Genomic DNA, 26956 nt, shown 5'->3' with positions numbered 1-26956 from the left:
TTTCAGATGCAGCCCTGCCTTTGAAAATCTCTTAACATTTAATCCAAGTTGCTGAGTTGCTTCTCCTCCGTTTTCCCTATGATTACAATATCGTTCATGTAACCTGCTACATGAGGAATCCCCTGTAACACATTGTCCACTGACAAAAAATTGCCAGATTAGAGCACACCCCAAAAACGAGATGGTTCTATTTGAACAAACCATGTTGGTTGTGGCATGATGTTTCAAGTCCTCCTCAAACAAGAGCTGCTGGGAGGCATGACTCAAAAAAAAGCCACCTCAAAACATCTTTCAGCTTTGCCTTCAAGCATCTCATTAATCTCTCACAGAATAGCTTACCATTGGCTTTATAATACCTTTCACCAAATGTTATTTCACCCTTCCAAATGAGAAATGCTTTAGAACGTGTCCTACATTAAAGACAACATAAAGCAAGGTGCTGTTGATGCTGAGGAAGTGGTATGGAAACTTGTGACAGAATGTTGAAGTGCTCACATATTGCACCTAACCATAAAGAATAGGTATTCTGTCCTGTAATTTGCCACATTGTATATCCCCTAATTAGGGGAGCTCAGCTGAGATGTCAACCCTTAAAAGAGTGAGAGAAAGCAGCTTATTTAAATTAACAGTGTCCTAAGCTCAAGCATACCTGTAGAGACAGCGGTAGTGGCCAAAGTTCACAAATGCCTGGCCCGAATGCCTGCTAGCTCACAAAATGTAGCAGCCACAGGGAAGAATGAGAAAACTTAAAAGTGATGAATGAAGCAGATGCTTTGAACTTGGCATAGCAGTCACAATGCTGCATATTTTTAATTAACTCTCTTAACAATTTAAAATAGGCCTGTTTTGTTCAGTTGAGTGTGGCTCTGCATGTGATATAAAGAGGCTTCAATAATCAATTACAGCAAAGAATTTCTTAATTCACAAATGTCAGGTGCTGCAAGTATTCAACTCCTCAGAAGTTAGATAAAGAAGCATTATGGTGGGCAGTCACTATGTGTCCCCACAGCCATGTGGAGCCAGTAATCTTGGTTTCGGAACAGAACAAAATTGTAGAGGTTCTCTCCTCCCTTGTGGTATCCATGTTCACGTTCTCCCCAGGAAACTGGGCTATCTGCAAAGCCGTGGACTGTCATACTAACCCATTGGGCTAGCTTGGGTTCCTCAAAATAGAGTCTAGGGAAAATAAAAAGTTTGTGATAAATGCTATAAATACCAGGTTTCATATTATAGCAGTGAATACAATGGAACCATGAAAAATTATAATTTTGAACCATTTATAAGGTTACTTAGAACACAAATCATCTTAGAGACGTGTGATTCAGAAGAGTAATGAAGTTGACAACAGTTCTGTGCCCATATGCCATTCAACAATTGACTTTGGAACTAAAGCTACTACATCTTCCTGATAAAATTTTTAAAAATCCACCCAACAGGATTTAAATTCAACTCAGATTCAAAAGGTGAGTCACATACATGGAACACATTTCTAAATAAAAAATTTAATTCCAAAGGAGAATAACATTATATAAGGAACAGGGGTAATTAGTGATCTAAATAGGGCACAAGTAAATTTACTTCCAAAAATTTCAGGTTTAAATATTAAATCATAATTTGCTTGAAGTCAATGTAAGAAATAAATGCCAAAAGATGCACCTATGCAATAGTCAAAAGCCTTTTGTACTTTTTTTCCCCCCCACAGTGAAATTTTGACAGTTCATCTGTCATACTTACAGACGCCACTCATTCCCCACCAATCATTCCCGTTGTCACTCAACTGAGTTTCTTTAGGGAATCAAGATATTGCTTTACATACTTCAATCTTTGTATCTATGCTATTGCCTTTTAACTATAGCTAATAGTCTTCCCTAGGTATTTCAGGAAATCCAGAATTTCAGCTTCCTGCAATTATATGCTATGTAACCTCACACCTTGCAGGAAAGCAACATTTAGTTTAAAATACTTTGAACTGGAATTTACCATTAGAGTTTTCTCAAAGCTCCATCATTCACATATCTTGAAACTCACTGTTTTCAGTGACTAGTACTGAAATACATGCTTGATCACGTATTTTATAATGCAATATTCTAGCTGGGCTGCAGCTCAGGCATAAATAGAAGTAGTAGAAACAGAGTTTGTGAAGTCTCATTAAGTGGATAAGTGAACTCTTTGGCATGATGAGTTTAGCAAACCAGGACGTGGCAGTTGATTTGAACGGTATTCCTGCCACTGGACTCAATCTGTCTTTCCATTCTTCTGTCAGTCTTCCCACTGCTAATCCTTAAATTGATCCCAACAGTTAAAGTTTAACGGGTGTGTTTGCTTACATTTTTTAGCCAAGAGTTTACAGATTATCATGAGACACCCTGTGTCCGTGTGGGTTTTGCCCAGGTGCTCCGGTTTCCTCCCACAGTCCAAAGCTGTGTGGATTAGTGTGATTGGCCATGCTAACTTGACCCTACTGTCAGGGGATTAGCAGGATAAAATATGTGGGGTTATGGGAATAGGACCTGGCTGGGATTGGGTGTTGGTGCAGGCTCGATGGGCTGAACGGCCTCCTTCTGTAGGGATTCTATGCAGGGAGCTGAAGGAAAGCTAAAATTACTTCTTAATTTACAAAAACATCCATTTTATAATCTATGCAATTTTGTTAAGAAAAACAAAGAACATTAGGACAAATCTTTTGCTTTTGAAAATGCCATAACAAATAAAATCAAATATATTTACATCTATGCCAACTTCATGGCAAAGATAAGGTAGATAGATGGTCAACAAGTTTTCCCAAAGGCAGGGGAGTCTAAAACTAAAGGGCATAGGTTTAAAATGAGAGGAGAGAGATACAAAAGGCTCCAGAGGGGCATTTTTTTCACTCAGAGGTGGTGAGTGTCTGCAACAAGCTGACAGAGGCAGCAGTAGAGGTGGGTACAATTTTGTCTTTTAAAAAGCATTTAAATAGTTACATGGGTAAGATGGGTATAGGAGGGACATGGGTCCAAATTGGGCTCATATCCCTCTATACCAATGTGGGTGGCATGGACAAATTGGGCTAAAGGGCCTGTTTCCATGCTGTAAATCTTTATGACTCTGAATTGGAGATTTGGCCACAGAATTTGCAGGTTCTTTTTAATAGGAAATAATCCAAGCTCTTTAAAACTACACAAGATACTAAATCAAACTTTGTGACAACTAGCCTGAGAAAAAGCATTCTAAGACTACTTCTCAAAATGCAAAGAGACCAATCAACAGAATTAAGAATGTTTAACCCAACAAAGATTGGATGTATGCTTCAATAATTGTCAGAACAAAATCTCTAATGGTTACTCTTATACTGTAAAGAGTAAACCTGCAACTATTTAATGGTCTTAGAAAGATAACTACATAGACCACTTTTGTAAACTGCTCTAAACAGGGATGCTGTAAAGTTAAATAAAATAGATTCCAACATGAGTCATGACAACAACTTGCATTTTTATTATACCTTCAAATATAGAAAAAACTTCCCAGAGTTTACACAGGAGCGTAATCAGTTCAAACATTGATCCCAAGTCAGCAGAAGGAAACAGGAGGACAAGTGGTCAGAGAGGTAGGTTTCAAAGAAATTCTTAAATGAAAAAAAGGAGAGATTATCAGAAGGAATTCCACAGCCTACAGCCCAAACAGCTGAAGTTATGGTCACTAATGGTAGAGCAAAGAAGTTAGGGATGCACCAATGGTCAGAAGGAATGTAAAAAATAGAAAGGGATAGGAATTGAACCCTGTCACGTCCAGGTACACTGAGGCCAAATGTAGTGCTGACTGAACTCAGCACTAATGGAGGATTGAGTTTAGCAATTATAGCTAAAGACCACCCTATGTAGTCTGCTAGTCCACAAAGCTACTGAGCACAAAATACTGCTTTTACAATGGTGCTTACCGAAGCTGATCCAATATCAAATTTATCCCTTCAGGAATGATAAATCCAGAAATCGTATAAAGGCTTGCTTTATCCAGGACTGTGCTGGGCCAAGGGCAGCAGTAGGTAGAGAGAAAACTGTCTGCTTGATTATTGCTATTGATAAATAAGAATGGAACCTTTGATTAAAATAGATTTTAGTGCAACGCTGCCTTTTACTCATCACCAGGACCATTACAAAGAACACCAATGAGCTGTTAAGACTATATCAATTTTCTTATTCCTTCATTGCTTAAAGAACTCAAACTGTTAACAGTATTCAGAGTAAATTTCTAAATGAATATAAAAATCTTGCCTGCAGAACATACACATCACTTTTTAAAAGTTTTAAGAAAAAAAAGACAGTAATTTCTTGCCATTTTTCTAGTCTTGACTCACCCCTAAGACAAGAGCTGGGAACTTAATAACACCCACCATTCCACATAACTGTCACTCTGAAGTTGTGACATTTGCATCTCAGAGTGGGCATTTTGCCACCATTTCCCAGGCAGTACCTTAATAGTCATCTTAAGGATTTAGGGTAAGCTTCAACTTAACAAGTAAACATCACAACCTGCACCCCCAACGCCTGAGCATCCACCAGCAACAGTACAGATCAGCCACTGACTTGCAGAAGGATGACCCAGCTGGTGTGTCAGATTGTTGCAGTGTGGAACCAAACAGCAATGAGTGTCATCTCATGCACCGATGTCCACAATACGAAGCTCTCCTGCTTCACTGCAAGGCAGTGTGGAGCGTCATAGCCAAATTACTCTTGCATGTTGTCAGGTGGCTGTGATCCAGTGTCACTTGGTGCAGGGACCAGCAAACTGGATATTTTTTAAAAACTGCACAATTTGTACCACAATTTCTACATCTTAAGCCAACTCATCTATGAAAAATGAGAAATATTGGTCAATACTTGATGAGAAATGCCTATTCTTTGTGCAATTGGCTGATCTTCAAAGAATGGGGGTCTTTTAAACAACTGATTCAAACTAGTCTTTATGTGTTAGATAGAAAGGCTGGAAAGAATATGAGTGAAGAAGCTAAGTGGGTGAACTGATCTTTGCAGACAATGCATGCCCCAAACCAGCAGAACTGAGCAGTCAGTTATTGAGCCTCAAGCCTCATTTCAATAATTTAGCACTCCCAGATCTGTTGTGAATCTGCAACCATTTAATGAAATGCATATCAGGCTCCTTGTCTTGCCAGCAATGGCCCAAAATGTACTTGCACTAGGTAGCTGATAGCACTCAACCCAAACAGGGCAGGCGCAGACTGGGCAAAGCATTTAAGCACCATGGAATTGGTTATTTTGCCCTGATTTTTTTTCCCTAGGCGGTAAGTGCCCTGTAGTGAATGAGTCAAAATACTTTGTGATTGAGTAATACCCAATGACACTAGGAATAACCAGGGAGGATCAGCCACACAGTGTGGGTTAAAAGGTCAAAAATCCCATACAACTTGATCATTTCATTGAATCATAGAACCCCTATAGTACCAAAGGAAGCCATTTGGCCCACTGAGTCTGCACCAACCACAACCCCACCCAAGCCCTACTCATAGAATCACAGAATCTGTACAGTGCAGAAAGAGGCTCTTTGGCCCATCGAGTCTACATCGACCACAATCCCACCTAGGCCCTACTCCCATATCCCTACATATTTTACCCACTAATCCCTCTAAGCCACGCATCTCAGGACACTAAGGGGCAATTGTTTTAGCATGGCCAATCAACCTAACCCGCACATCTTTGGACTGTGGGAGGAAACCTATGCAGACACGAGGAGAATGTGCAAGCTCCACACAGACAGTGACCCGAGTTGGGAATCGAACCCAGGTCTCTGGAGCTGTGAAGCAGCAGTGCTAACCACTATGCTACTGTGCCGCCCACAACCCTCATTTACCCTGCTAACCCCCGCGACATTAGGGTCAATTTAGCATGGCCAATCAACCAAACCTGCGCATCTGTGGCAGGAAACTGGAGCACCCGGAGGAAACCCACGCAGACACGGAGAGAATGTGCAAACTCCACACAGACAGTGACCCAAGGCTGGAACTGAACCCAGGTCCCTGGTGCTGTGAGGCAGCAGTGACAGCTACCGTGCTGTTCTTTCATCAAATACTCTGAGTTAAAGCAGTATAGCATCAAATATGCTGAGAGAATATTTGCTTACGCTTTTAAAAAAGTAGCTAAGAAACAAGTTGGCCCATAACTTCTGCAGAATGGCAATCAGAGACAAAACTCTGCTCTGCTCCTGGTTTCTTACTTTTAAAATGGAACTCCTCCTTTCTTGTTAAATTTTCTGACACAGGCCAGATGAGAATGGAATCTAATGTTGGCAAATGTGAGGTTGTCCACTTTGGTAGGAAGGACTATTACTTACATGGCGAAAAACTGCAGCATGCAATGGTGCAGAGGGACCTTGGGGTCCTTGTGCATGAGTCACAAAAACCCAGCCTACAGGTGCAGCAGGTGGTCAGGAAGGCAAATGGGATGCTGGCCTTCATAGCAAGGGGGATTGAATATAAAAGTAGGGAGGTCTTGCTGCAGCTGTACAGGGCATTGGTGAGGCCGCAGCTGGAGTACTGTGTGCAGTTTTGGTCGCCGCACTTACGCAAGGATATTTTGGCCTTGGAGGGAGTGCAGAGGAGGTTTATTAGGCTGATACCGGAGTTGAGGGGGTTGAACTATGAGGAGAGGCTGAATAAACTAGGTTTGTACTCGTTAGAGTTTAGAAGAATGAGGGGAGATCTCATTGAGACGTATAAGATGATGAATGGGATGGATAGGATAGACGTGGAGAGGCTCTTCCCGCTCAGAAAGGACAGTAGGACTAGAGGGCACAGCCTCAAGTAAAGGGGGAGGCGGTTTAGAACGGAGTTGAGGAGGAACTTCTTCACTCAAAGGGTGGTGAATCTCTGGAATTCTCTGCCCGTTGAAGTGGTGGAGGCTGCCTCGCTAAATATTTTTAAGAAGCGGGTTGATGGGTTCTTGATAAGAGAGGGGATTAAGGGTTATGGGGAGAGGGCGGGAAAGTGGAACTGAACCACAACAGATCAGCCATGATCTTATTGAATGGCGGGGCAGGCTCGAGGGGCTAGATGGCCTGCTCCTGCTCCTATTTCTTATGTTCTTATGAGAACTGTCTAGCGCGAGGTTTTCAAGGCCTTGTGTCAAGGTTAGCAGAGTCAGACATAAGGAAGCCACACTCCTTTTTTATGGGTGGAGCTGTGTGTGTGTGTGAGATCCCATGGCGTGTGTGTGTGTGTGTGTGTGTGTGTGTGTGTGTGTGTGTGTGTGTGTGTGTGTGTGTGTGTGTGTGTGTGTGTGTGTGTGTGTGAGAGAGATCCCATGGCGGGAGCGAGGGGATCGGAGATGGTCATCATGATCTTTATCCAGGAATTACATGTAGTTTTAATTCTCCTAATCGTTTCTGGGTAGCCATTACTGGAAGACAGTTGGAATCTCCCAGCCATTACCGGGGGGTGGGGAGGTCCCTGCACACTTTTAGGGTAAACCCCCATCACAATTATGACACCCCAGAGTTCGGATGTTACAGGCCTACAATTCCAGGTCTACCCTCTTTATATAAATGTTTCCAACAATTCAGAGTGTTAATTATTTCCCCCTATTAAAGGGCTTCAGTAAAACACTGTAAAAGAAACCCAAAGGAACTTAAAACAACTTTCCTGGGAATTAGCGATGCATTCCAGTCACAGGAACATACTCTCCAGGGTCACTTGGACTCTGATATAGTTGTGGATGGCAGCTAGACTGTGTAATGTCAGATCTATTCCTATTTGGGAGATTTCAGCACAGTAGCAGCAATTAGTTTCATTATTAGGCTAGAATCTAGAAGCTTATTGTTGCAATTCCTCATTTCAGTCACTGAACGCAAGCACTAAACCACAGAATACCCTAGCACCAAACAGTGGCCTAACTCATTACTGCAGTACAACTGTTTACTTAGTTTCCAGTGTCTTAGCAAACAGCAGGTCAATATTTTCAGTAGGTGAAAGAACAGACGCGAGCTCGAATTAAGTCAGGCCAACGTAAAACTTTTAAGAACTCACGTTACAGATGTTGTACTGCAGATTGCACAGATTTATACTTGTAACTGAAATCATACATTGTGGAGGTTTTGATGCGACTACATAGTCAACCATCGGAGTCGTTCAGGAAAAGGGCCCTAAGATTGAATAGTAAATTCAGCACATCCCCTATAATGGAATATTGCCTAACAGAGGGTTTCATTTTTGAAAGGGCAAGAGGAAGTGAAGGGAAATGGTACAAAGAGCCATGGAAGATGCAGCATAAGCCATTCAGCCCATTTTGGCAGTGCTGTCTCTTTGATACACCTTTCCCATCAGTCCCACAGCTCTGGTCATTTAAACTCACCAATTAATGTTACTGAAGACTGCACCAAGCCATTCAAGGAATTCCTGAGAGCTGCAGGATTCACTGTCCTTCCCTTTCAACTCCTTACTCAGCAAGACAGGACAGTCAAGGTTCCTTATTACTCTGGTTGATAGTGTAGGCTGGTAAAGTTTGCATTCATAGTCCATGAAATACGATGCCAAAGAGGCTTCTTCTCCTCCTAGGTTTGATATTTAGGAACAGAAGCACAGGAATTAAAATTACAGATACTTTCCATTTAAAGTGTGTTCTAAATTGGCAAATCAGGGACACATGTCCCCTAACAATAGTGTTGCCACCATTTTCATTTTGGCATAGTCACTGAGCATGCTCAGTTCCGTCTCAATTCTTAAAAATAACCTGTTATTTCCCTTTTCCATCCTCATTATTGATACTTCCCTCCCCGACCCTTTTGCTTGCCCCCTCCCCTCCCAGGCCCTCCCGCCCGCCCGCTCGCCCCCTTCCCTCCCCTCCCCTCCCAGGCCCTCCCGCTCGCCCCCTCCCCTTCCCTCCCCTCCCGCCCGCCCCCTCCCCTTCCCTCCCCTCCCAGGCCCTCCTGCTCGCCCCCTTCCCTCCCCTCCCCTCCCCTCCCCTCCCAGGCCCTCCCGCTCGCCCCCTTCCCTCCCCTCCCAGGCCCTCCCGCTCGCCCCCTTCCCTCCCCTCCCCTCCCAGGCCCTCCCGCTCGCCCCCTTCCCTCCCCTCCCAGGCCCTCCCGCTCGCCCCCTTCCCTCCCCTCCCCTCCCAGGCCCTCCCACTCGCCCCCTTCCCTCCCCTCCCCTTCCAGGCCCTCCCGCTTCCCTTCCCTCCCCTCCCAGGCCCTCCCACTCGCCCCCTTCCCTCCCCTCCCAGGCCCTCCCGCTCGCCCCCTTCCCTCCCCTCCCCTCCCCTCCCAGGCCCTCCCGCTCGCCCCCTTCCCTCCCCTCCCCTCCCCTCCCCTCCCAGGCCCTCCCGCTCGCCCCCTTCCCTCCCCTCCCCTCCCCTCCCAGGCCCTCCCGCTCGCCCCCTTCCCTCCCCTCCCCTCCCCTCCCAGGCCCTTCCGCTCGCCCCCTTCCCTCCCCTCCCAGGCCCTTCCGCTCGCCCCCTTCCCTCCCCAGCCCTCGCTCCCTTCCCTCTAACTTAAAGCTTACAGACCCTCTATCATTGTCTCCTGCCCAATCCATTGACCTTGCTGCCTGTACGCTTCCTACTCACTGCTTCCCACCATCTCACCACTTGCCACCTCCATCCCTGAACCTCTCACTCGCCACCTTGGTCCCAGAACCTCCCATTCAGCGCACTTCCTGACTCTCCTATGCAATGCCTCATTCCATGACTGTCCACCTCCCTTCCCAATGTCCTGCTCCCTGCCACTTCGACTCACTGTCGTCCCCCTGGACCCTCCCTCCCTTACCCTCCCATATACCACCTACCTCCTCCACCCACCTGCTCGCTGCCTCTCTCCAACCCTATTGCTCACTGTCTCATGCCCTGACTCTTCCAATAGCCACTTTCCTCTGACCCTCCTGCATCTTCCCTTCCATTAGCAGCCTCTCACTTGCTCCCTCTCTCTCTTGATCATAGAACAGGTGCGACAGAGGGAAGCAGCATGTGAGAGGGAGGGGTAGTGAGAAACAGCGAGCAGGAGGGCCAGTGAGGGAAGCAGCAAAAGGGTCAAGGGATAAGTTGAAACAGTTGATAAGAGGATTTTTTGTCCAGTGACGTTCAAAGCAGCCAGTAAATTTCATATGTAAAAATTACAGGTCAAGAAGGTAACACATCTTATTTCAAAGTTTCTTACAAGAAAGTGATTCTTGTTTAGCATGTTTTTGTTATAATTCTATTAAGTGTAGGCTTGTCCAATGGGCAAGCCAGAATTCAACCCACCATGCTGCTTGATGGCAGGTCGACGCTGGGTATGTGGGAGTCTCTCAAGGGAAAACTAAAATCTTTGCAGGAAAGGCACGTGCCGGTCAAGAGGAAGGATGGGAAGGGTAGGATTAGAGAGCCGTGGGTAACTAGGGATATTGAGGACCTGGTCAGGAGGAAGAGGGAGGCGTACATTAGATCTAGGCATTTGAGGACAGAGATAGCGTTAGAAGAATACAGAGAATGTAGGAGAGAACTTAAAAGGGGCATCAGAAAGGCAAAAAGGGGCCATGAAATGGCTTTGGCGGGTAGGATTAAAGAAAATCCTAAGGCATTTTACTCCTATGTTAGAAATAAAAGGATGGTTAGAGGGAAGATTGGCCCTCTCAGGGACAGAGGAGGGGAACTATGCTTGGAGCCTGGGGGAATGGGGGAGATCCTGAATGAATACTTTGCGTCGGTATTCACGCAGGAGAGGGGCCTGATGTCTGGTGCTGTGCTTGAGGAGTTTGAGGATCCGTTGAGGGATATAGTCATCACGAGGGAAGAAGTGTTGGGACTCTTAGACAGTATAAAGACGGATAAATCTCCAGGGCCTGATGGCATCTATCCCAGGCTGTTAAGGGAGGTGAGGGATGAAATTGCTGGGCCTCTGACGCAAATCTTTGTCTCTTCTTTGGACACAGGTGAGGTCCCAGAGGATTGGCGCATTGCAAATGTAGTACCGTTGTTTAAGAAGGGTCAGAGGGATAACCCAGGGAATTATAGGCCGGTGAGCTTGACTTCAGTTATAGGCAAGCTAATGGAGAGGATCCTCAAGGATAGGATGTATGAACATCTGGAGCGCTGCAATCTGATCAGGGATACGCAGCATGGCTTCGTTACAGGGAGGTCATGCCTTACGAATCTAGTGGAATTTTTTGAAGAGGTGACAAAAACGGTTGACGAAGGACAAGCCGTTGATGTTGTCTATATGGATTTCAGTAAGGCGTTTGACAAGGTCCCTCATGGTAGGCTGATAGAAAAGGTGAAGGCTCATGGGATACAAGGCCAGGTATGTAGATGGGTGGAGAACTGGCTTGGGAGGAGGAGACAGCGAGTAGTAGTGGAAGGCTCCTTTTCCAATTGGAGGCCTGTCACCAGTGGTGTGCCGCAGGGCTCGGTACTTGGACCTCTTCTATTTGTGGTATATATTAATGACTTGGAAGAGGGGGTAGGTGGTGTGATCAGCAAATTTGCTGATGACACCAAGATGGTTGGATTGGCGGGTACTGAGGAGCAGTGCCTGGCAATGCAACAGGACATAGACAGGCTGGTAGATTGGGCAGATAGATGGCAAATGGAATTTAATCCGGAGAAATGCGAGGTGATGCACTTTGGCCGGAATAATGTGGAGGGGAGTTATACGATAAAAGGTAGAACTATCCGGAGTATAGATACGCAGAGAGACCTGGGGGTGCAAGTGCATAAGTCCCTGAAGGTGTCGGTACAGGTGCAGAATGTGATGAGGAAAGCGTATGGTATGTTAGCCTTCATAGGAAGAGGTATAGAATATAAGAGTAGGAGTCTGATGTTGCAGTTGTATAGAACGTTGGTTAGGCCTCACTTGGAGTACTGCGTCCAGTTCTGGTCGCCGTACTACCGGAAGGATGTAGAGATCCTGGAGAGAGTGCAGAGGAGATTTACCAGGATGTTGCCTGGTATGGAAGGGCTGTCTTACGAGGAAAGATTGGATGAACTTGGGCTGTTTTCCCTTGAGAGACGTCGGCTGAGGGGGGATCTAATAGAGGTTTATAAGATTATGAAGGGGATAGATAGAGTAAATGGTGGTAAGCTTTTTCCGCTACAAGAAATGGATAGAACGAGGGGTCACGGGCTTAGGGTGAGGGGGGCTAGGTATAAGACAAATATTAGAGGGCAGTTTTTCACGCAAAGGGTAGTGGGGGTGTGGAATGCACTGCCGAGTAAGGTGGTGGAAGCAGGCACGCTAGGGTTGTTTAAGAGTCACTTAGACAGCCATATGAGTGGGCTACATATAGGGGGATATAGTAGGCCTTACTGAACATTGTAGGCTTGGGAATACGTTTTGCCTCAGGAATGTTAGTCTTTGCCTGTTTAATAATGAATTTTTTTGTCTCCACAGGCATTTAAGTCCAGCAAGGGGCATGCAGGCGGCAGGTTGTAGTGGGCTGCTCTTGGATGTTGCTTCGGGAGTTGCCTATTGCTTCATGTCGTTAGTGTGCTTAAACTGGACCATCTCGAGGGCAACATGACAGCTCAGAGACTATCTCTGTTGCTGTGCGGACACATGGATTTGGGCCTGTGTCTGTGGGAGTTTGCACGTTCTCCCCGTGGTTGCGTGGGTTTCCTCCGGGTGCTCCGGTTTCCTCCCACATCCCCCAAAGATGTGCTTTTAGGCTGATTGATTGGGTACTAAAATTGTCCCTAAATTGGACCTCCCTGATCCTCGCACGTTAGGCGTAGACTAAAATCATGAATAGGTCACTGAGATAGTAGGACGGCGGCGCGGGCTCGTTGGGCCGAAGGGCCTGTTTCCCGTGCTGTGTTGTTCTTTGTTCTTTATGCCTCTCTGTGAAAAGGAAGAATGGCAGATTTGGATCTGAAAGATGCTGTAGAGCCGCTCATCCAATCAGGTGTGCGTGTGCGTGCATGTGTGTCTCTATTATGATCTCAGCTGATGCCAATATCAGACAAATCAGATCCTAGAGTGAAACCTCACATGATAGGCCAGAACTTCTTTTTGGGCTTCCAAACTCTGCATTCAAAACTTGCCTGGGAATTCTCTGCCTCATGTTGCTCTCACTCAAACAGCTTCAACCAGGATTCACCTCCAGGGTTTCAATCTCGTGTTCTGAAGTTCTATTTTTCCCTGGCTCTCTGCATACACTCAACTTCACCTTTCAAGCACATTTTCAGATCTGTGGCCATGCCAAGCTAGAGAAAGATCAATTTAATACGAGCTAGATCCATTCAAAATATGATGGCAGCAGGGAAGCAGCTGTTCTTGAGTCAAGTGGTACATATCCTCAGACTTTTGTATCTTATTGCCAAAGAAGGAAGAAAGTGGAAGAGAGTATGTCCCGGTTACATGGGGTCCTTGATTATGCTGGCTGCTTTTCTGAGGCAGTGGGAAGTGTAGACAGAGTCAATGATGAGAGGCTGATTTGCGTAACGTACTGGGCTTCATTTACAACCCTTTGTAGCTTTTTGAGGTCTTGGACAGAACAGGAGTCATACCAAGCTGTGATACAACCAGTAAGAATGCATCTGTAAAAGTTGATGAGAGTCATAATGGACAGGCCAAATTTCCTTAGCCTCCTGAGAAAGTAGAGGTGTTGGTGGGCTTTCTTAACTATAGCATGGTCGCATCAGTTCACCAGATTCTCTATCACTTTCCTCTGCTCTGTCTCATCATTGTTTGAGATCCAACCTACTGTGGTGGTGTCATCAGCAAACTTAAAAATTGAGTTGGAGGGTAATTTGGCCACACGGTCATAGGTGTGTAAGGAGTACAGTAAGGGGCTGAGGACACAGCCTTGTGGGGCACCAGTGTTGAGGATAATTGTGGAGAAGGTGTTGTTGCCTTTCTTACTGTACGTTCGGAAGTCTAGGATCCAGTCGCAGAGAGAGAGAAGCCAAGCCCAAAGGCCATTGGGTTTGGAGATGAATTTCATAGGAATAGTGGTGTTAAAGGCTGAACTATAGTCATTACATAGGAGTCTGACATAGGTGTCCCAGGGTTGAATGAAGGGCGAGGGAGCTGGCATCTGCTGTGGACCTGCTGCAGAGATAGGCAAAATGTAGTGGATCCAGGCAATCTGGGAGGCTGGAATTGATTTGCGTTATGAATAACCTTTCAAAGCACTTCATAATGATGGATGTCAGAGCTACCGGATAATAGTCATTAAGGCTGCCTGGCTTTTCTTTGGTACTGGGATGATGGTCGTCTTCTTGAAGCAGATAAGGTCCTCAGAGTGGTGTAAAGAGATGTTAAAGATGTCCAAAAATACCCTGTCAGCTGGTCTGTGCTGGATCTGAGTGCTCATTCGGGTACCCCATCTGGGCCGTTCATTTTCCACGGGTTGACTTTTGAGAAGACTGCTCTGATGTCTGCAATTGTAACCTCGGATACAGGTTCAGGCGAGGCTTCTGGGGTGGAGGGCATGCTTTTGCTCAAAATGGGCAAAGAATGCACTGACCTCATCGGGGAGGGGTGTATTGGTGCCAGCGATTTTACATGCCTTCATTTTGTAGCCTGTTATGTCTTGCAGACCTTGCCATAATCAGTGGGAGTCTGTGTGGCTAGCCTTCAGATTCTAGCTTGTTCCAGTACTGTTTTTTGACATCTTTGATGGATCTCTGCAGATCATATCAGGATTTCTTGTGTAGGTCAGGGTCGCCTGATTTGAATGCCTCAGATCTGGACCAGCAAGCAGTGGATATCCCTGTTCAAAGGTTTCTGGTTGGGAAACACAAGGATTTGCTTCTTTGGCACAGCATTCTACACATTTACTAATTAAGTCAGTTCCTGTAGTAGTGTACTCTTTCAGGTTGGTCACTGAGTTTTTAAATACTGACCAGTCTACTGACTCGAAGTCGTCCCATAGGCAATCATCCGATTCCTCAGACCAACACTGTACGGCTTTCTTTAACCTTCTCTAATTATAGCCAGATTGCATCTTTAAGGGTTAGGAGGGAAAATTTCAATAGTTTTGTCTTAATTGCCTTTTCATAAGCTCTTACCTGAGGGATGCCAGGTCATCAAAAGGTCAAAGGTTAAAGGCTTTTTCTCCTTCAATGCCCACAGTACTCGGTTATATCTTTTTTCACCAGGAACAAATGTAGCATCACGCAACTGGACAGTAACATCTGAAAACACATCACAAAATCATGAAACACAAACTAAACTGATTTGAGGGTGATCTACATTATATGGAATATAGAAAGACAGGTTACAAACCAAACTTTGATTTATTGCCGCTTTTCCTGTAAAAAGCAGTCGGTTTGAGATGGATGTTAAATAATGAGATATTTTGCTTCCTTTCAACAATGGCAATTAACTTTATTACTTCCACATCTGAAATTTCTTAGTCACACTGAAAACCTGTTGCAGCATTTCTACAACGCTGGCTTGATCTGTGAGCTAAATGATTTCAGATCTCTCTCCATTGGTCTTCCATCAACCAGTGAACTCACCTGGATTTCCAGAGGTTTGTTGGGGCTAACTTTTTCCACGTTTCATTCAAGGAACATGGACCATGCTACAAAAATGGTACATGTAATTATCTGTCTGATTGACTGAAAAGCACTTTGACTGAACTGCTGACAATTTGAATTTCCCAAAGAGTGTTTCAAGGATGTAGTACAGTCAGCAGATTTTTATACAGTTCATGGAGTTTTGATGTTATGGCTGAACACAACCCACTTCATTATATGCCAGGTCTCCCCAGGTAATTGGGCTTAATTCTAATATGAAGCGTCTGAACAACTTTTTTTTTAAATTCATTCACGGGATATGGGCATCGCTGGCTGGCCAGCATTTATTACTCATCCCTAGTTACCCTTGGAGGGCAGTTGAGAGTCAACTGCATTGCTGTGGTTCTGGAGTCACATGTAGGCCAGGCCAGTAGATTTCTTTCCCTTAAGAACATTAGTGAACCAGGTGTGTTTTTCTGACAATCGACAAAGGTTTCATGGTCATCATTAGATGCTTAATTTCAAATTTTTTATATGCAATTTAAATTCCACCATCTGCCTGTGGTGGGATTTGAACCTAAGTTCCCAGAACATCAGCTGGATTAACAGCTGCATTTAATACCACTAGGCCATCGGCTCCATCGGGGTTGTGCTCTGGAGTGTCACATTGACATTGTTCTGTCCAAATCAATGGAATATGGAAGTTGACCCAGCTGGGAGAAATCATGAAATTGATAAACTGTGCAAATTACGTGCAGAAGGTAGCAGATAGCTTGATAGTTATACTGCTACCATTACTAATGCGAACTTTTTATTTCAGATTTATTTATTAACTGAATTTAAACCATGATGGGATTGGTACCCCTGTTTCCAGGTCATTTCTCCTCAGGACTATTAGCTGCGCTCCCATACCCCACAAACTGACAAACCTCAAAAGCAGACATACACAAAAAAAAACACTTTTTTTCCCCTGTGGACTACCCAATTTATTCATGCACCAGGGGATAATCAATGATCATTCCATCAGTTAAAAAATCATTTTGGAAGAAACTACACAGAATGATCCCATGAAGTATCAAGAAAAGCGTTCTATGATTCTTGGTTACTGGTGCAGCAGTTAGACATATCAACAAGCAAGTCAATTTCAACTCTGAATTTGCAAAGGTAATTTGAGTTGGGGGGAGCGGAAGTAAGAAAGCACCTAGGGTTTCCATTCCTGATCATTAAACAGCAAATGCAGCAAGCAGAAATGGACAGATGAGAGAAGAATTGAAATTTACCCATGGTGCCAACCAAGCATGGTCAAACATCCTGGCAATGGTCTTTGGTTAGGCACGTGGGTGTAAAAATGGCTACCTGGGTGATGGTGCCAGCAGATTGTTTGCAGAGAATTGTCTCTATTTGAATGTGCACTCACGGAAACCGTGGCTTAACAGCCTCCCAATACCAAACCAACATGGCCGGTCTTTATGTGGGAGTTCAGGCAGCAACTATCTCCAAGCTATCCGACAATATGAATTGGTGGAGGCAATGAGATAAACACCTTATACACCTGTGATGCAGCAACAATAATCTCTCCCTCAATGTCAACAAAACAAAGGAGATTGTCACAGATTTCAGGAAGCATAAGAGGAGAACATGCCCCTGTCTACATCAACAGGGACAGAGTAGAAAGAGTCGGGAGCTTCACATTTTTACGTGTCTAGATCTGTCCTGGTCTCCCAAAGCTGACAGTATAGTTAAGAAAGCCCATCAATGCCTCCACTTTCTCAAAAGACTAAGGAAATTGGCATGTCAGCTAAGACTCTGATCAACTTTTACAGATGCACCATAGAAAGTATCCTTTCTGGTTGTATCACAGCTTGGCATGGTTCGTGCTCTGCCCAAGACTGCAAGGAACTACAAAAGGTTGTGAATGTAGTCCAATCCATCATGCAAACCAGTCTCCCATACGATGACTTGGTCTACACTTCCCACTGCCTCGGCAAAACAGCCAGTATAATTAAAGACCCCACACATTCTCTCTTCCACCTTCTTCCTTCGGGAAAAGGATACAAAAGTCTGAGGTCAAGTACCAACCGACTCAAGAACAGCTTCTTCTCTGCTGGCATCAGACTTTTGAATGGACTTACCGTGCATTAAGTTGATCTTTGTCTACACCTTAGCTATGACGATAACATACATTTTGCACCCTCTCATTTCCCTTTTCTATCATCAGTATGTTTTAACTGTATAGCACACAAGAAACAATACTTTTCACTGTATGTTGATACTTGTGACAATAATACATCAAATCAAATACTATGACCTCTGAACTTGCCTAAATCAGACTTTCATGCACACACTACTCAGAACTGGGACCCTGGCTGCCTCTTCTAAAGGCAAATATTACCTCCATTGCCATCACAGCCAAGTTATTAATAATCAGCAATTAAATAGTGAACAGCTTTGGGGTCTGAACTGCCGGGATAGTTTCCTGGAACAGTGTGTGTTGGAGCCGACGAGGGAGCGAGCTATCTTGGATCTGGTGCTATGTAATGAGGCAGGTAGAATTAGGGACCTTGCGGTGAAGGATCCTCTTGGGGAGAGTGATCATTGTATGGTGGAATTTCTGGTGCAGATGGAGGAGGAGAAAGTGGGTTCCCGGACACGCGTCCTTTGTTTGAATAGAGGGGAGTACGGTAGGATGAGAGAAGAATTGGCGAATGTGGACTGGGGGAGCGCGTTGGAGGGAGGGTCTGCTGAGGAGCAGTGGAGGATCTTTAAGGAGATCTTTCTTGGTGCTCAGTGGAAATTTATTCCGATGGTCAAAAAGGACCGTAGGAGGAGAGGTAATAAGCCGTGGATAATGAAGGAGGTGAAGGAAAGTGTCAAATTAAAAGCAGAGGAATTTAGAGTAGCTAAGAGTAGTGGGCGAGAAGAAGATTGGGAGAGGTTTAAATGTCAACAAAGATTGACAAAGAAGTTGATAAAGAAGGGTAGGAGAAACTATGAAGCTGGGCTAGCGCTTAATATAAAAAAGGATAGCAAGAGTTTTTATAAATATATAAAAAGGAAGAGGCTGGCTAGGGTGAACGTTGGTCCTTTAGAGGATGAGAAAGGGGACCTAGTGGTAGGGGATGGGGATATGGCTCAGGTATTGAATAACTTTTTTGTGTCTGTCTTCACGGAGGAGGACGTGAATAATTTGCCGGGTGTTAGCGATGGAAAGGTGGTAGGACTGGAGGGTCTTAATGACATTACTGTTACTAGAGAGGTGGTGCTCGACAGACTGGAGGGGCTGATTGTGGACAAGTCCCCAGGACCGGATCGATTGCATCCGAGGGTGCTGAAAGAAATGGCGGAGGTGATAGTGGATGCCTTGGTGGTTATTTTCCAGACGTCGCTGGATTCCGGGGAAGTGCCGGAAGATTGGAAAACGGCTAATGTTACGCCGTTGTTTAAGAAGGGTGCCAGGCAAAAGGCGGGGAATTATAGGCCGGTTAGTTTAACGTCTGTGGTAGGTAAAATGTTAGAATCCGTCATTAAGGAGGAAATTGCGAGGCATCTTGAAGGGAATTGCTTGATAGAGCAGACGCAACACGGTTTCATTAAAGGGAAGTCGTGTCTGACAAATTTACTGGAGTTCTATGAGGATGTGTCTAGGGCGGTGGATAGAGGAGAGCCGGTGGATGTGGTCTTTCTGGATTTTCAGAAGGCGTCTGACAAAGTACCTCACAAGAGGTTATTGCAGAAGGTCGAGGGACATGGAGTTGGGGGTAGGGTGTTAGCGTGGATAGAGGATTGGTTGTCAAATAGGAGGCAGAGAGTGGGGGTCAACGGGTGCTATTCGGATTGGCGGATGGTGACTAGTGGAGTGCCCCAGGGGTCGGTGCTGGGGCCTCAGCTTTTTACCATTTATATAGATGATCTGGAGGAGGGAACCGAGTGTAGGGTGTCGAAATTTGCTGATGACACCAAGATTGGGGGAACGGCAAATTGTGCGGAGGGTGTGGAGAGTCTGCAGAAGGATCTAGATAGCTGGGCGAATGGGCCAGGAAATGGCAAATGGAATTTAATGTTGGCAAGTGTGAGGTGGTCCACTTTGGTAGGAATAATGGTAGGAAGGACTATTACTTACGGGGCGAAAAACTGCAGCAGGCGACGGTGCAGAGGGACCTCGGGGTCCTTGTGCATGAGTCGCAAAAACCCAGCCTGCAGGTGCAGCAGGTGGTCAGGAAGGCGAATGGGATGCTGGCCTTCATAGCGAGGGGGATTGAATATAAAAGTAGGGAGGTCTTGCTGCAGCTGTATAGGGCATTGGTGAGGCCGCAGCTGGAGTACTGTCTGCAGTTTTGGGCGCCGCACCTGCGCAAAGATATTTTGGCCTTGGAGGGAGTGCAGAGGAGGTTTACTAGGCTGATACCGGAGTTGAGGGGGTTGAGCTATGAGGAGAGGCTGAATAAACTGGGCTTGTACTCGTTAGAGTTTAGAAGAATGAGGGGAGATCTCATTGAGACGTATAAGATGATGAATGGGATGGATAGGATAAAGGTGGAGAGACTCTTCCCGCTCAAAAAAGACAGTAGGACTAGGGGGCACAGCCTCAAGATAAAGGGGGGGCGGTTTAGAACGGAGTTGAGGAGGAACTTCTTCACTCAAAGGGTGGTGAATGTCTGGAATTCTCTGCCCGTTGAAGTGGTGGAGGCTGCCTCGCTAAATATTTTTAAGGCGCGGGTTGATGGGTTTTTGCTAAGAGAGGGGATTAAGGGTTATGAGGAGAGGGCGGGAATGTGGAACTGAGCCACGACAGATCAGCCATGATCTTATTGAATGGCGGGGCAGGCTCGAAGGGCTAGATGGCCTACTCCTGCTCCTATTTCTTATGTTCTTATGTTGCCAGTTACAAATATAGGGGATAAAGAGCAATTTGATAAGAGATAGAAACCGACTGATTCAGGGTTGCATATTTTCACCATCTGGTAAATGTTTATGCTTTTCCTTGATGACATGTCACAGACTCAGACTCAGAAGTGGGAAGGGCACCCTCTAGTGTACCACTGTGTTATTTTTCCTCACACCCGTTATTTACAACTAATGAGCGTATTAGATAGCTCGTTCACACTGCAAGCTGGGCTGTCAGAAATCCATTTCACCTAGGACCTTCACTACTGGCAGAAGGAGGAGCTCAAAGACTGGACTCAAAGCCACGTCCCAGAGTGGTCTTCCTACAATGTCATTACCATGTATTTGTCAATTATTACAGCAGAATGTCACAGCTTGCAGCACCGCTTCCTGAAAACATTGTGACAAACTATTTTCCATCTTGGAGTCAAAGACCACACCATTTAAATTCCTTTTATACCTTTGAGTCAGCACGCATTCATATTTACTACATTATTAAGGAAGTCAAAGCAAATTAGAACACATTGCAACAGGTTAGGGGTGGAACAGCAGTTAGCACTGCTGCCTCACAGTGCCAGGGATCCAGGTTCCATTCCAGCCCTGTCTGGAGTTTGCACGTTCTTCCCATGTCTGCATGGGTTTCCAAGGGCACTCTGGTTTCCAACCACATTCCAAAGATATGGTGGTGGAATGGTGGGCTCTGAGTAAGAAGCTCTGTCGAAGGATCAATGCAGACTTCATGGGTCAAATAGCCTCCTTCAGCACTGTAGGGATTCTGATTCTTTTCTATAAGGATGTGTGAGAAGACACCTGGCAAGATGCATTCACTCAGTACTGCAAGACATTCTTCCAAGACTTTAATACTTTGCACTTACTGTATCTCACTGCTGTCTTGTGTGAATACGTAGATGGCTGTCCTTCTAAGCCGAGCTCCTCATATGTATCCTTGTCCACTGATAAAACTAGTTTCCCTATGAAACCCAATAATCATAAATAAGGAATTCCTTCAGTGAAGACTGCATTCACAACTATTATGCCAACCACTATCCCACATGTTTCTACATTTGTAGCGTATACTTGAGGTTTCAGGTAATAAAATAAACACTTTTTTCAATAAATGAAAACCTTACTGTATTAAAAATGTGTGGAAATGTAAGTATTTTGTAACAAGTCCTGCAGCTGTGCATTACTATGGGTCTGCAGAGAAAAGCTGGCTGTCTTGGGTACCAGAGAAAAGTTAAAGATAACCTCTGATGAAATGGTTCCCAGAACTCGCCTAAAGGGGTCTAAATATGAGACAATCACGAACTGATCCAACAGGGAATTTTGGAGCAAATTCAAGTGAAACCCAATAAGTGTAAGTATATGGATTTTGCTGCCATAGGGATTAGCTGAGGTGAGTAGCATTGGTGCATTGAAGGGGAAACAATATAAATACATGAGGAAGAAAAGAATAGAAGGATATTCTGAAACTACTTGACCTGGGATGCGAGGAGGCTCGCATGGAAAATAAAGACTGGCATAGACCAATTGGCCTTTCTCTGTGCTGTAAATTCTATATTCTGTCAGTTTTCCACATTATGTACATCTATTTACACCCATTTTACAATAGCAAACAGTAAATTTGCAAAATCACTGCTTTTCATCAAAAGTGTAGCTGAACCCGGTATGTATTATGTTTGAAACAATTTTGGCATGACATTTTTTCTAATCTCGTTGGAATTAACTCATTTATTCTGAAAAAAAAACATTGTACAAAGGCAATAAATAGATATGGTGGCACAGTGCTTAGAACTGCTGCCTCACAGCGCCAAGGACCAGAGTTCGATTTCCAGTTTGGGTCACTGTCTATGTAGAGTCTGCATGTTCTCCCCATGTCTGTGTGGGTTTCCTCTGGGTGCTCCAGATTCCTCCCAAAGTCTGAAAGATATGCTGGTTAGGTGCACTGGCTATGCTAAATTCTCCCTCAGTGTACCTGAATAGGTGCCAGAGTGTGGCAACTAGGGGATTTTCACAGCACGTTCATTGCAGTGTTAATGTCAGCCTACTTATGACACTAGTAAACTTTAAATAGATAAAGTTGAATGCTAATTTTGAACAAAGGTATTTTACCTGTAGGTAAAAGAGCAATACAGTTGTCTTGATCTATTCTGGTGTTGTATGAAAGTACATAAAGAGAGCCTGGAACAAACAATTTTTAAATTAAGCGAGATGGATTGCTGGCAAAAAAAATGAATACATTTCATAAATTACAGACAATTTCTTCACCTTGCCTAACAAATTTGTTGATGAATTCAGGCACAAGCAATTCATGAAGTCGCAACTGTTTCACCAAATAATAATCTCCTAAAGTTTTGCAGACAGCACTGACTCCTGGTGGTATCACTCCACATTCTGGTATTAAGATGGAGACCTGCAGGGAAACATTTACACAGCAAAAATAAATTTGGCAATAAAATATTTTCATAATTCTTTCAGTGTGGATTTTTTAAAAGTAGTACAAAAGTTAGAAGATCAATCAAAACACCCTGGTGATGGCATTAATCTTTAAAATTAACATTTAAAAATCTACTGTGAGTTCATCATTGCAGAAACATAGAAAATAGGGGCAGGAATAAGCCATTTAGCACTTCAAGCCTGCATCACCATTCAATATGATCATGGTTGATCATGCACTTTCAGTATCCCACTCCTGTTTTCTCTCCATGCCCCTTAATTCCTTTAGCTGCAACGGCCATGTCGAGCTCCCTCTTGAACATATTTAACAAACTGGTCCCAACAGCTTTCTATGGTAGAGAATTCTACATTACACACCCAATGACTGCTTGTGAAATCAAATCTTCAATAGTGGCAACTCATCAGTTGTGTTATTAGAAGCACCAAATCTCATTTTGCACAAGATATTTTTTGGAAACTCTAATATAAACATTCTATGGTAAAATTAAATGACTTCCACTATTGGCCTTTATCATTCAATATTCACTTTCACCAACAATGGTTTCTAGACAGCGGTAAAGACACGAATGATTAAATGCTTTAAGTTTCATTTGTGATCTGTTTTTTGTTTAAGCAAAATCCCTTTAAGGGGTTTCCCCTTTAATTCATCCCTCAGTTTATTTGATTTTGTTTAATTGGTTCTTGGTTTATTCTAAAATAGGAGTAAATGTATAAGCACAACATTGCATGCATCCACTCTGAATTTAAAAGTCAATGGAAGTATCTCTGAAATAACAAAAGGGACAATAATTTAAAAAAGTAATTTAACCTTGACTGCCCCTTTCTTGGGTCATTTCATTATGTTGAAAGCATTATATAAGTGATTGTTTCCCATTTTTGATGCTGTTTTCCTGTTTTGTCTTGTAGATTTCAATCCTTGTACATGTTTGTGAATTAAAATGTAGATAAAATATTCCAGATAAAATATTAAGGCCACTATAAACTAAGAGGGCCAGCAATATTCACACAAATTAGTGGAAACATACAGCAGCTCAACCAGCACCTGCAGATAACACCAGAAGTTCAACTTACTGTCAGAACTGCTATCAGTTTAACAGACATTAGGAATCAGTTTTAAATCTATCTAAACAAAACATTTCTTTCAAAATTTCTACTGTTCTCTAGAGAGAAGCAATTCTGATTAGTGACTAAAACACACTGAGGTGCTCAAACCTTTTCTATATTCAATCTGCCAAGCATTTACCTGGCAGGTCAGATGAGGCTTTAAAAACCCCATCTCTTCTAATGAACCCCACCCCCACTGGTTGCTATGGTGTTGAGTCTCCAACTCCCTGTCAATCACCAACCTGGTAGTTAAAGTGAAAAGTCTTTGCCCCCGCTGTTGATCACCCAACTGGTAATTATAATAATGAGTTGTCCCCTACCCATCCAGTCAATCACTCCTCTGATACTTAGTGACAAGTCTCCAACCCTCTGTCAATCACCCACCTGCAGAAAACTTCAACACAAAATTGGGGGTTCTTGTACATGAAAGCAGGTAATCAAGGAGGCTAATGGAATGTTGGCTCTTATTTCAAGGGGTTGGAATATACGAGTAGGAACCAGCAGTTTTGGTCCTTTTATTTAAGGAAAGATATAAATTCATTGCAGACAGTTCAGAGAAGGTTCACTAAGATGATCCCTGGTATGGAGGGATTGACTTATTGAGGAAAGGGTGGGTTGCCACTCATTAGAATTTAGAAGAAACACTGAAACAGAGAATTCTTAAGGGGCTTGACAGGATAAAAGTTCAGAGAACGTTTCCCCTCATGGGAGAGTCTAGGACCAGGGGGTATAGTCTCAAAATAAAGGGGCATCAATTTAAGATGAGGAGGAATTTCTCCTCTCAGAGGATTGAGTGTCTTTGGAACTCCTTGTCAGAGAGCAATGAGGGCAGAGAACTAATTTAAAGCTGCAACAGATCAGTAAGGGAATCAAAGATTAGGAGGAATGGGCAGGAAAGTGGATGCGAAGAACGTCAATCAGATCAGCCATGATGCATTTGAAAGACCCCCATCTGTCAATCACCCACCTGGTAGTTATAGTAGTCTCCGCCCCCTTCCAGCCACCCATAGTCTCCGCCCCCTTCCAGTCACCCATCTGGCTGCTATAGCGTTACCAATCCCTATCAATCACCCACCGAGTCCCCGCTTCCTGTCAATCACCTACCTACTCTCCGCCCCTTGTCAATCACCCAGTCTCCCCTGTCAATCACCCAGAGTCTCCGCCCCCGGCCGTCAATCACCCACCTGGTAATTATAGTGATGAGCCTGCACGTGTTTGCGGTGCCTGGATTTGTTGTTCTTCAGGTTGGATTTTTCACTGACCACCAGGTGCCGCGCGCATTTGTCCAGATTCTGGAACATCCTCCCCACCCGCCTTCGCCGCGAGCGCTGTATGACAGTTACTCTCGCCGCGAGCTCACGCCTTCAACAGGACGTTTCCTTTTTGAAGACGCATTCACGAGCTGATGACTCAGGTTCGACTGCACCCTCTGGTGGCCGGAGGCCAGGGCGCAATGGGGTGCGTCAGTCAAACCCAAAGGCGGTTAAATGGATTGCTCAATTCAACACCAACCTAAAGCAAGTACCTGTTTTTGTACCTCAGAGTCCGCAATGTATGAGGCAGGTTATTAACTACAAGTGAGCGGGGGTCATAATCAATCTGTTCAAAGTAAAGTTTATTTATTAGTCGCAAGTAAGGGTTGCATTAACACTGCAAAGAAGTTAAGTCGCCACACTCCGGTGCCCGTTCGGGTCAATGCACCTAACCAGCACGTCTCTCAGACTGTGGGAGGAAACTGAGCCATCCAGAGGAAACCCACGCAGACATGAGGAGAATTTACAAACTCCACACCGACAGTCACCCAAGGCCGGAATCGAACCTGGGTCTCTGGTGCTGAGAGACGGCAGTGCTAGCAACCATGCTACCAATTTATTAACTATCGGTTAAAACAGCCAATTTCTAACCCCACCTCTAATGTTGCTATGGCTAGTAAACAGAAATGCAGGAACAAAATGAGAAAATAAGACACTTATATGTTGATTCTTCTTCAGGGTTATTCTGAAGATAAATTTCCTGGAGGTTGCAGGCCAATCCTGGAGGATTGGCAACAATCCTGGTGTAACTGAAGCTGCCTATAGTATCCTAAATCAGCTAACATAAACTGGGAACTAACCCTATAGGGGGGAAATAATGTGGGACTATTCTGTGATCTGTAATGTTATGTACATATAAGGAGAGGTTAGATACACTAACTTTAAAAGACATGTGACTGGGGCAAGTTTCCTTTGGCGGTACTTAAATTGTTTAGAAAGAATAGAAAAATAGATGGCATTGCTGACAAATGTGCGTTTAACTATTGATTTAACTTTAGATAACCAGAGGAATGGAAAGGAAAATAAGTTAATGATTGAATAATGTTTTAGAACACCAGGTGGAGAGAGAGAAACTATAGTGGAATTATTCATCCAAGAAGATGCAATATATAGCCAATTTAATGAAACTGCAGAAATTACTTTGAAAACAAGCTCAAAATAACTCCTGGGACCAGATAGAACCATAGAAAGTTACAGGCCTTTTGGCCCTTCTTGTCTGTGCCGAACCATTTTTGCCTAGTCCCGCTGACCTGCACTTGGACCATGTTCCTCCACACCCCTTTCACCCATTAACCCATCCAAGTTTTTCCTTAAATGTTAAAAGTGACCCTGCATTTACCACTTCATCTGGCAGCTCATTCCACACTCCCACCACTCTCTGCATGAAGAAGCCTCCCCCAATTATCCCTTTAAACTTTTCTCCTTTCACCCTTAACCCATGCCCTCTGGTTTTTTTCTCCCCTAGCCTCAGTGGAAAAAGCGTGCTTGCATTCACTCTATCTATACCCATCCAAAATATTATACACCTCTATCAAATCTCTCCTCAGCTGCAGCTTAATTTAAACTAAATAGGGCACCAGGGTAGAATATTTGCTTGGACCTTTCCAGTGTCATGAAAAAGCTACTGGCTCCACAGTCTGGTTATTCATGAGTAGGGGTTAACTCATCTGTAAGAATGTCCAATATTGACAAGAGACAGTGAATCCTCACTTCCCTGCTTGGTGAATTAATACAACTGTTGCATTGTTGTTTGTCTCTAGCAGAAAATCTTATCAATTATTT

The 26956-nt window shown here is 44.2% G+C and overlaps 1 protein-coding gene across 1 annotated transcript; it reads right to left on the bottom strand.

Annotated features, from left to right (window-relative positions):
• Positions 1-241: 241 nt before the first annotated feature.
• rpp40 (ribonuclease P/MRP 40 subunit) lies at positions 242-25237 on the bottom strand. The gene is made up of 8 exons (XM_080215256.1): positions 25046-25237; positions 22569-22713; positions 22413-22481; positions 21176-21271; positions 14964-15089; positions 8337-8535; positions 3914-4048; positions 242-1176 (listed from the first exon to the last, which is right to left on the bottom strand). Exons 1-8 carry the CDS (start codon positions 25160-25162, stop codon positions 978-980), a joined length of 1086 nt encoding a protein of 361 aa, XP_080071382.1. The 5' UTR covers positions 25163-25237; the 3' UTR covers positions 242-977.
• Between the last annotated feature and the right edge of the window lie 1719 nt (positions 25238-26956).

Source organism: Carcharhinus amblyrhynchos, chromosome 2 (genome assembly GCF_965287045.1).
Source record: "Carcharhinus amblyrhynchos chromosome 2, sCarAmb.v2.hapA, whole genome shotgun sequence".
Taxonomy (NCBI): Eukaryota; Metazoa; Chordata; class Chondrichthyes; order Carcharhiniformes; family Carcharhinidae; genus Carcharhinus; species Carcharhinus amblyrhynchos.
Note: the sequence above shows the minus strand (reverse complement) of the source record. Positions and strands in the feature narration are given on the sequence as shown.

Excerpts from the sequence above, each read along its gene's own strand:
- rpp40 (XM_080215256.1), bottom strand. The coding sequence starts at position 25,162 with ATGTTCCAGAATCTGGACAAATGCGCGCGGCACCTGGTGGTCAGTGAA. Across the intron at positions 22,482-22,568 it reads CAACAAATTTGTTAGGCAAG|GCTCTCTTTATGTACTTTCA; the intron begins GTGAAGAAATTG and ends TGTTTGTTCCAG. Across the intron at positions 21,272-22,412 it reads TATTGCTCTTTTACCTACAG|GGAAACTAGTTTTATCAGTG; the intron begins GTAAAATACCTT and ends TGGGTTTCATAG.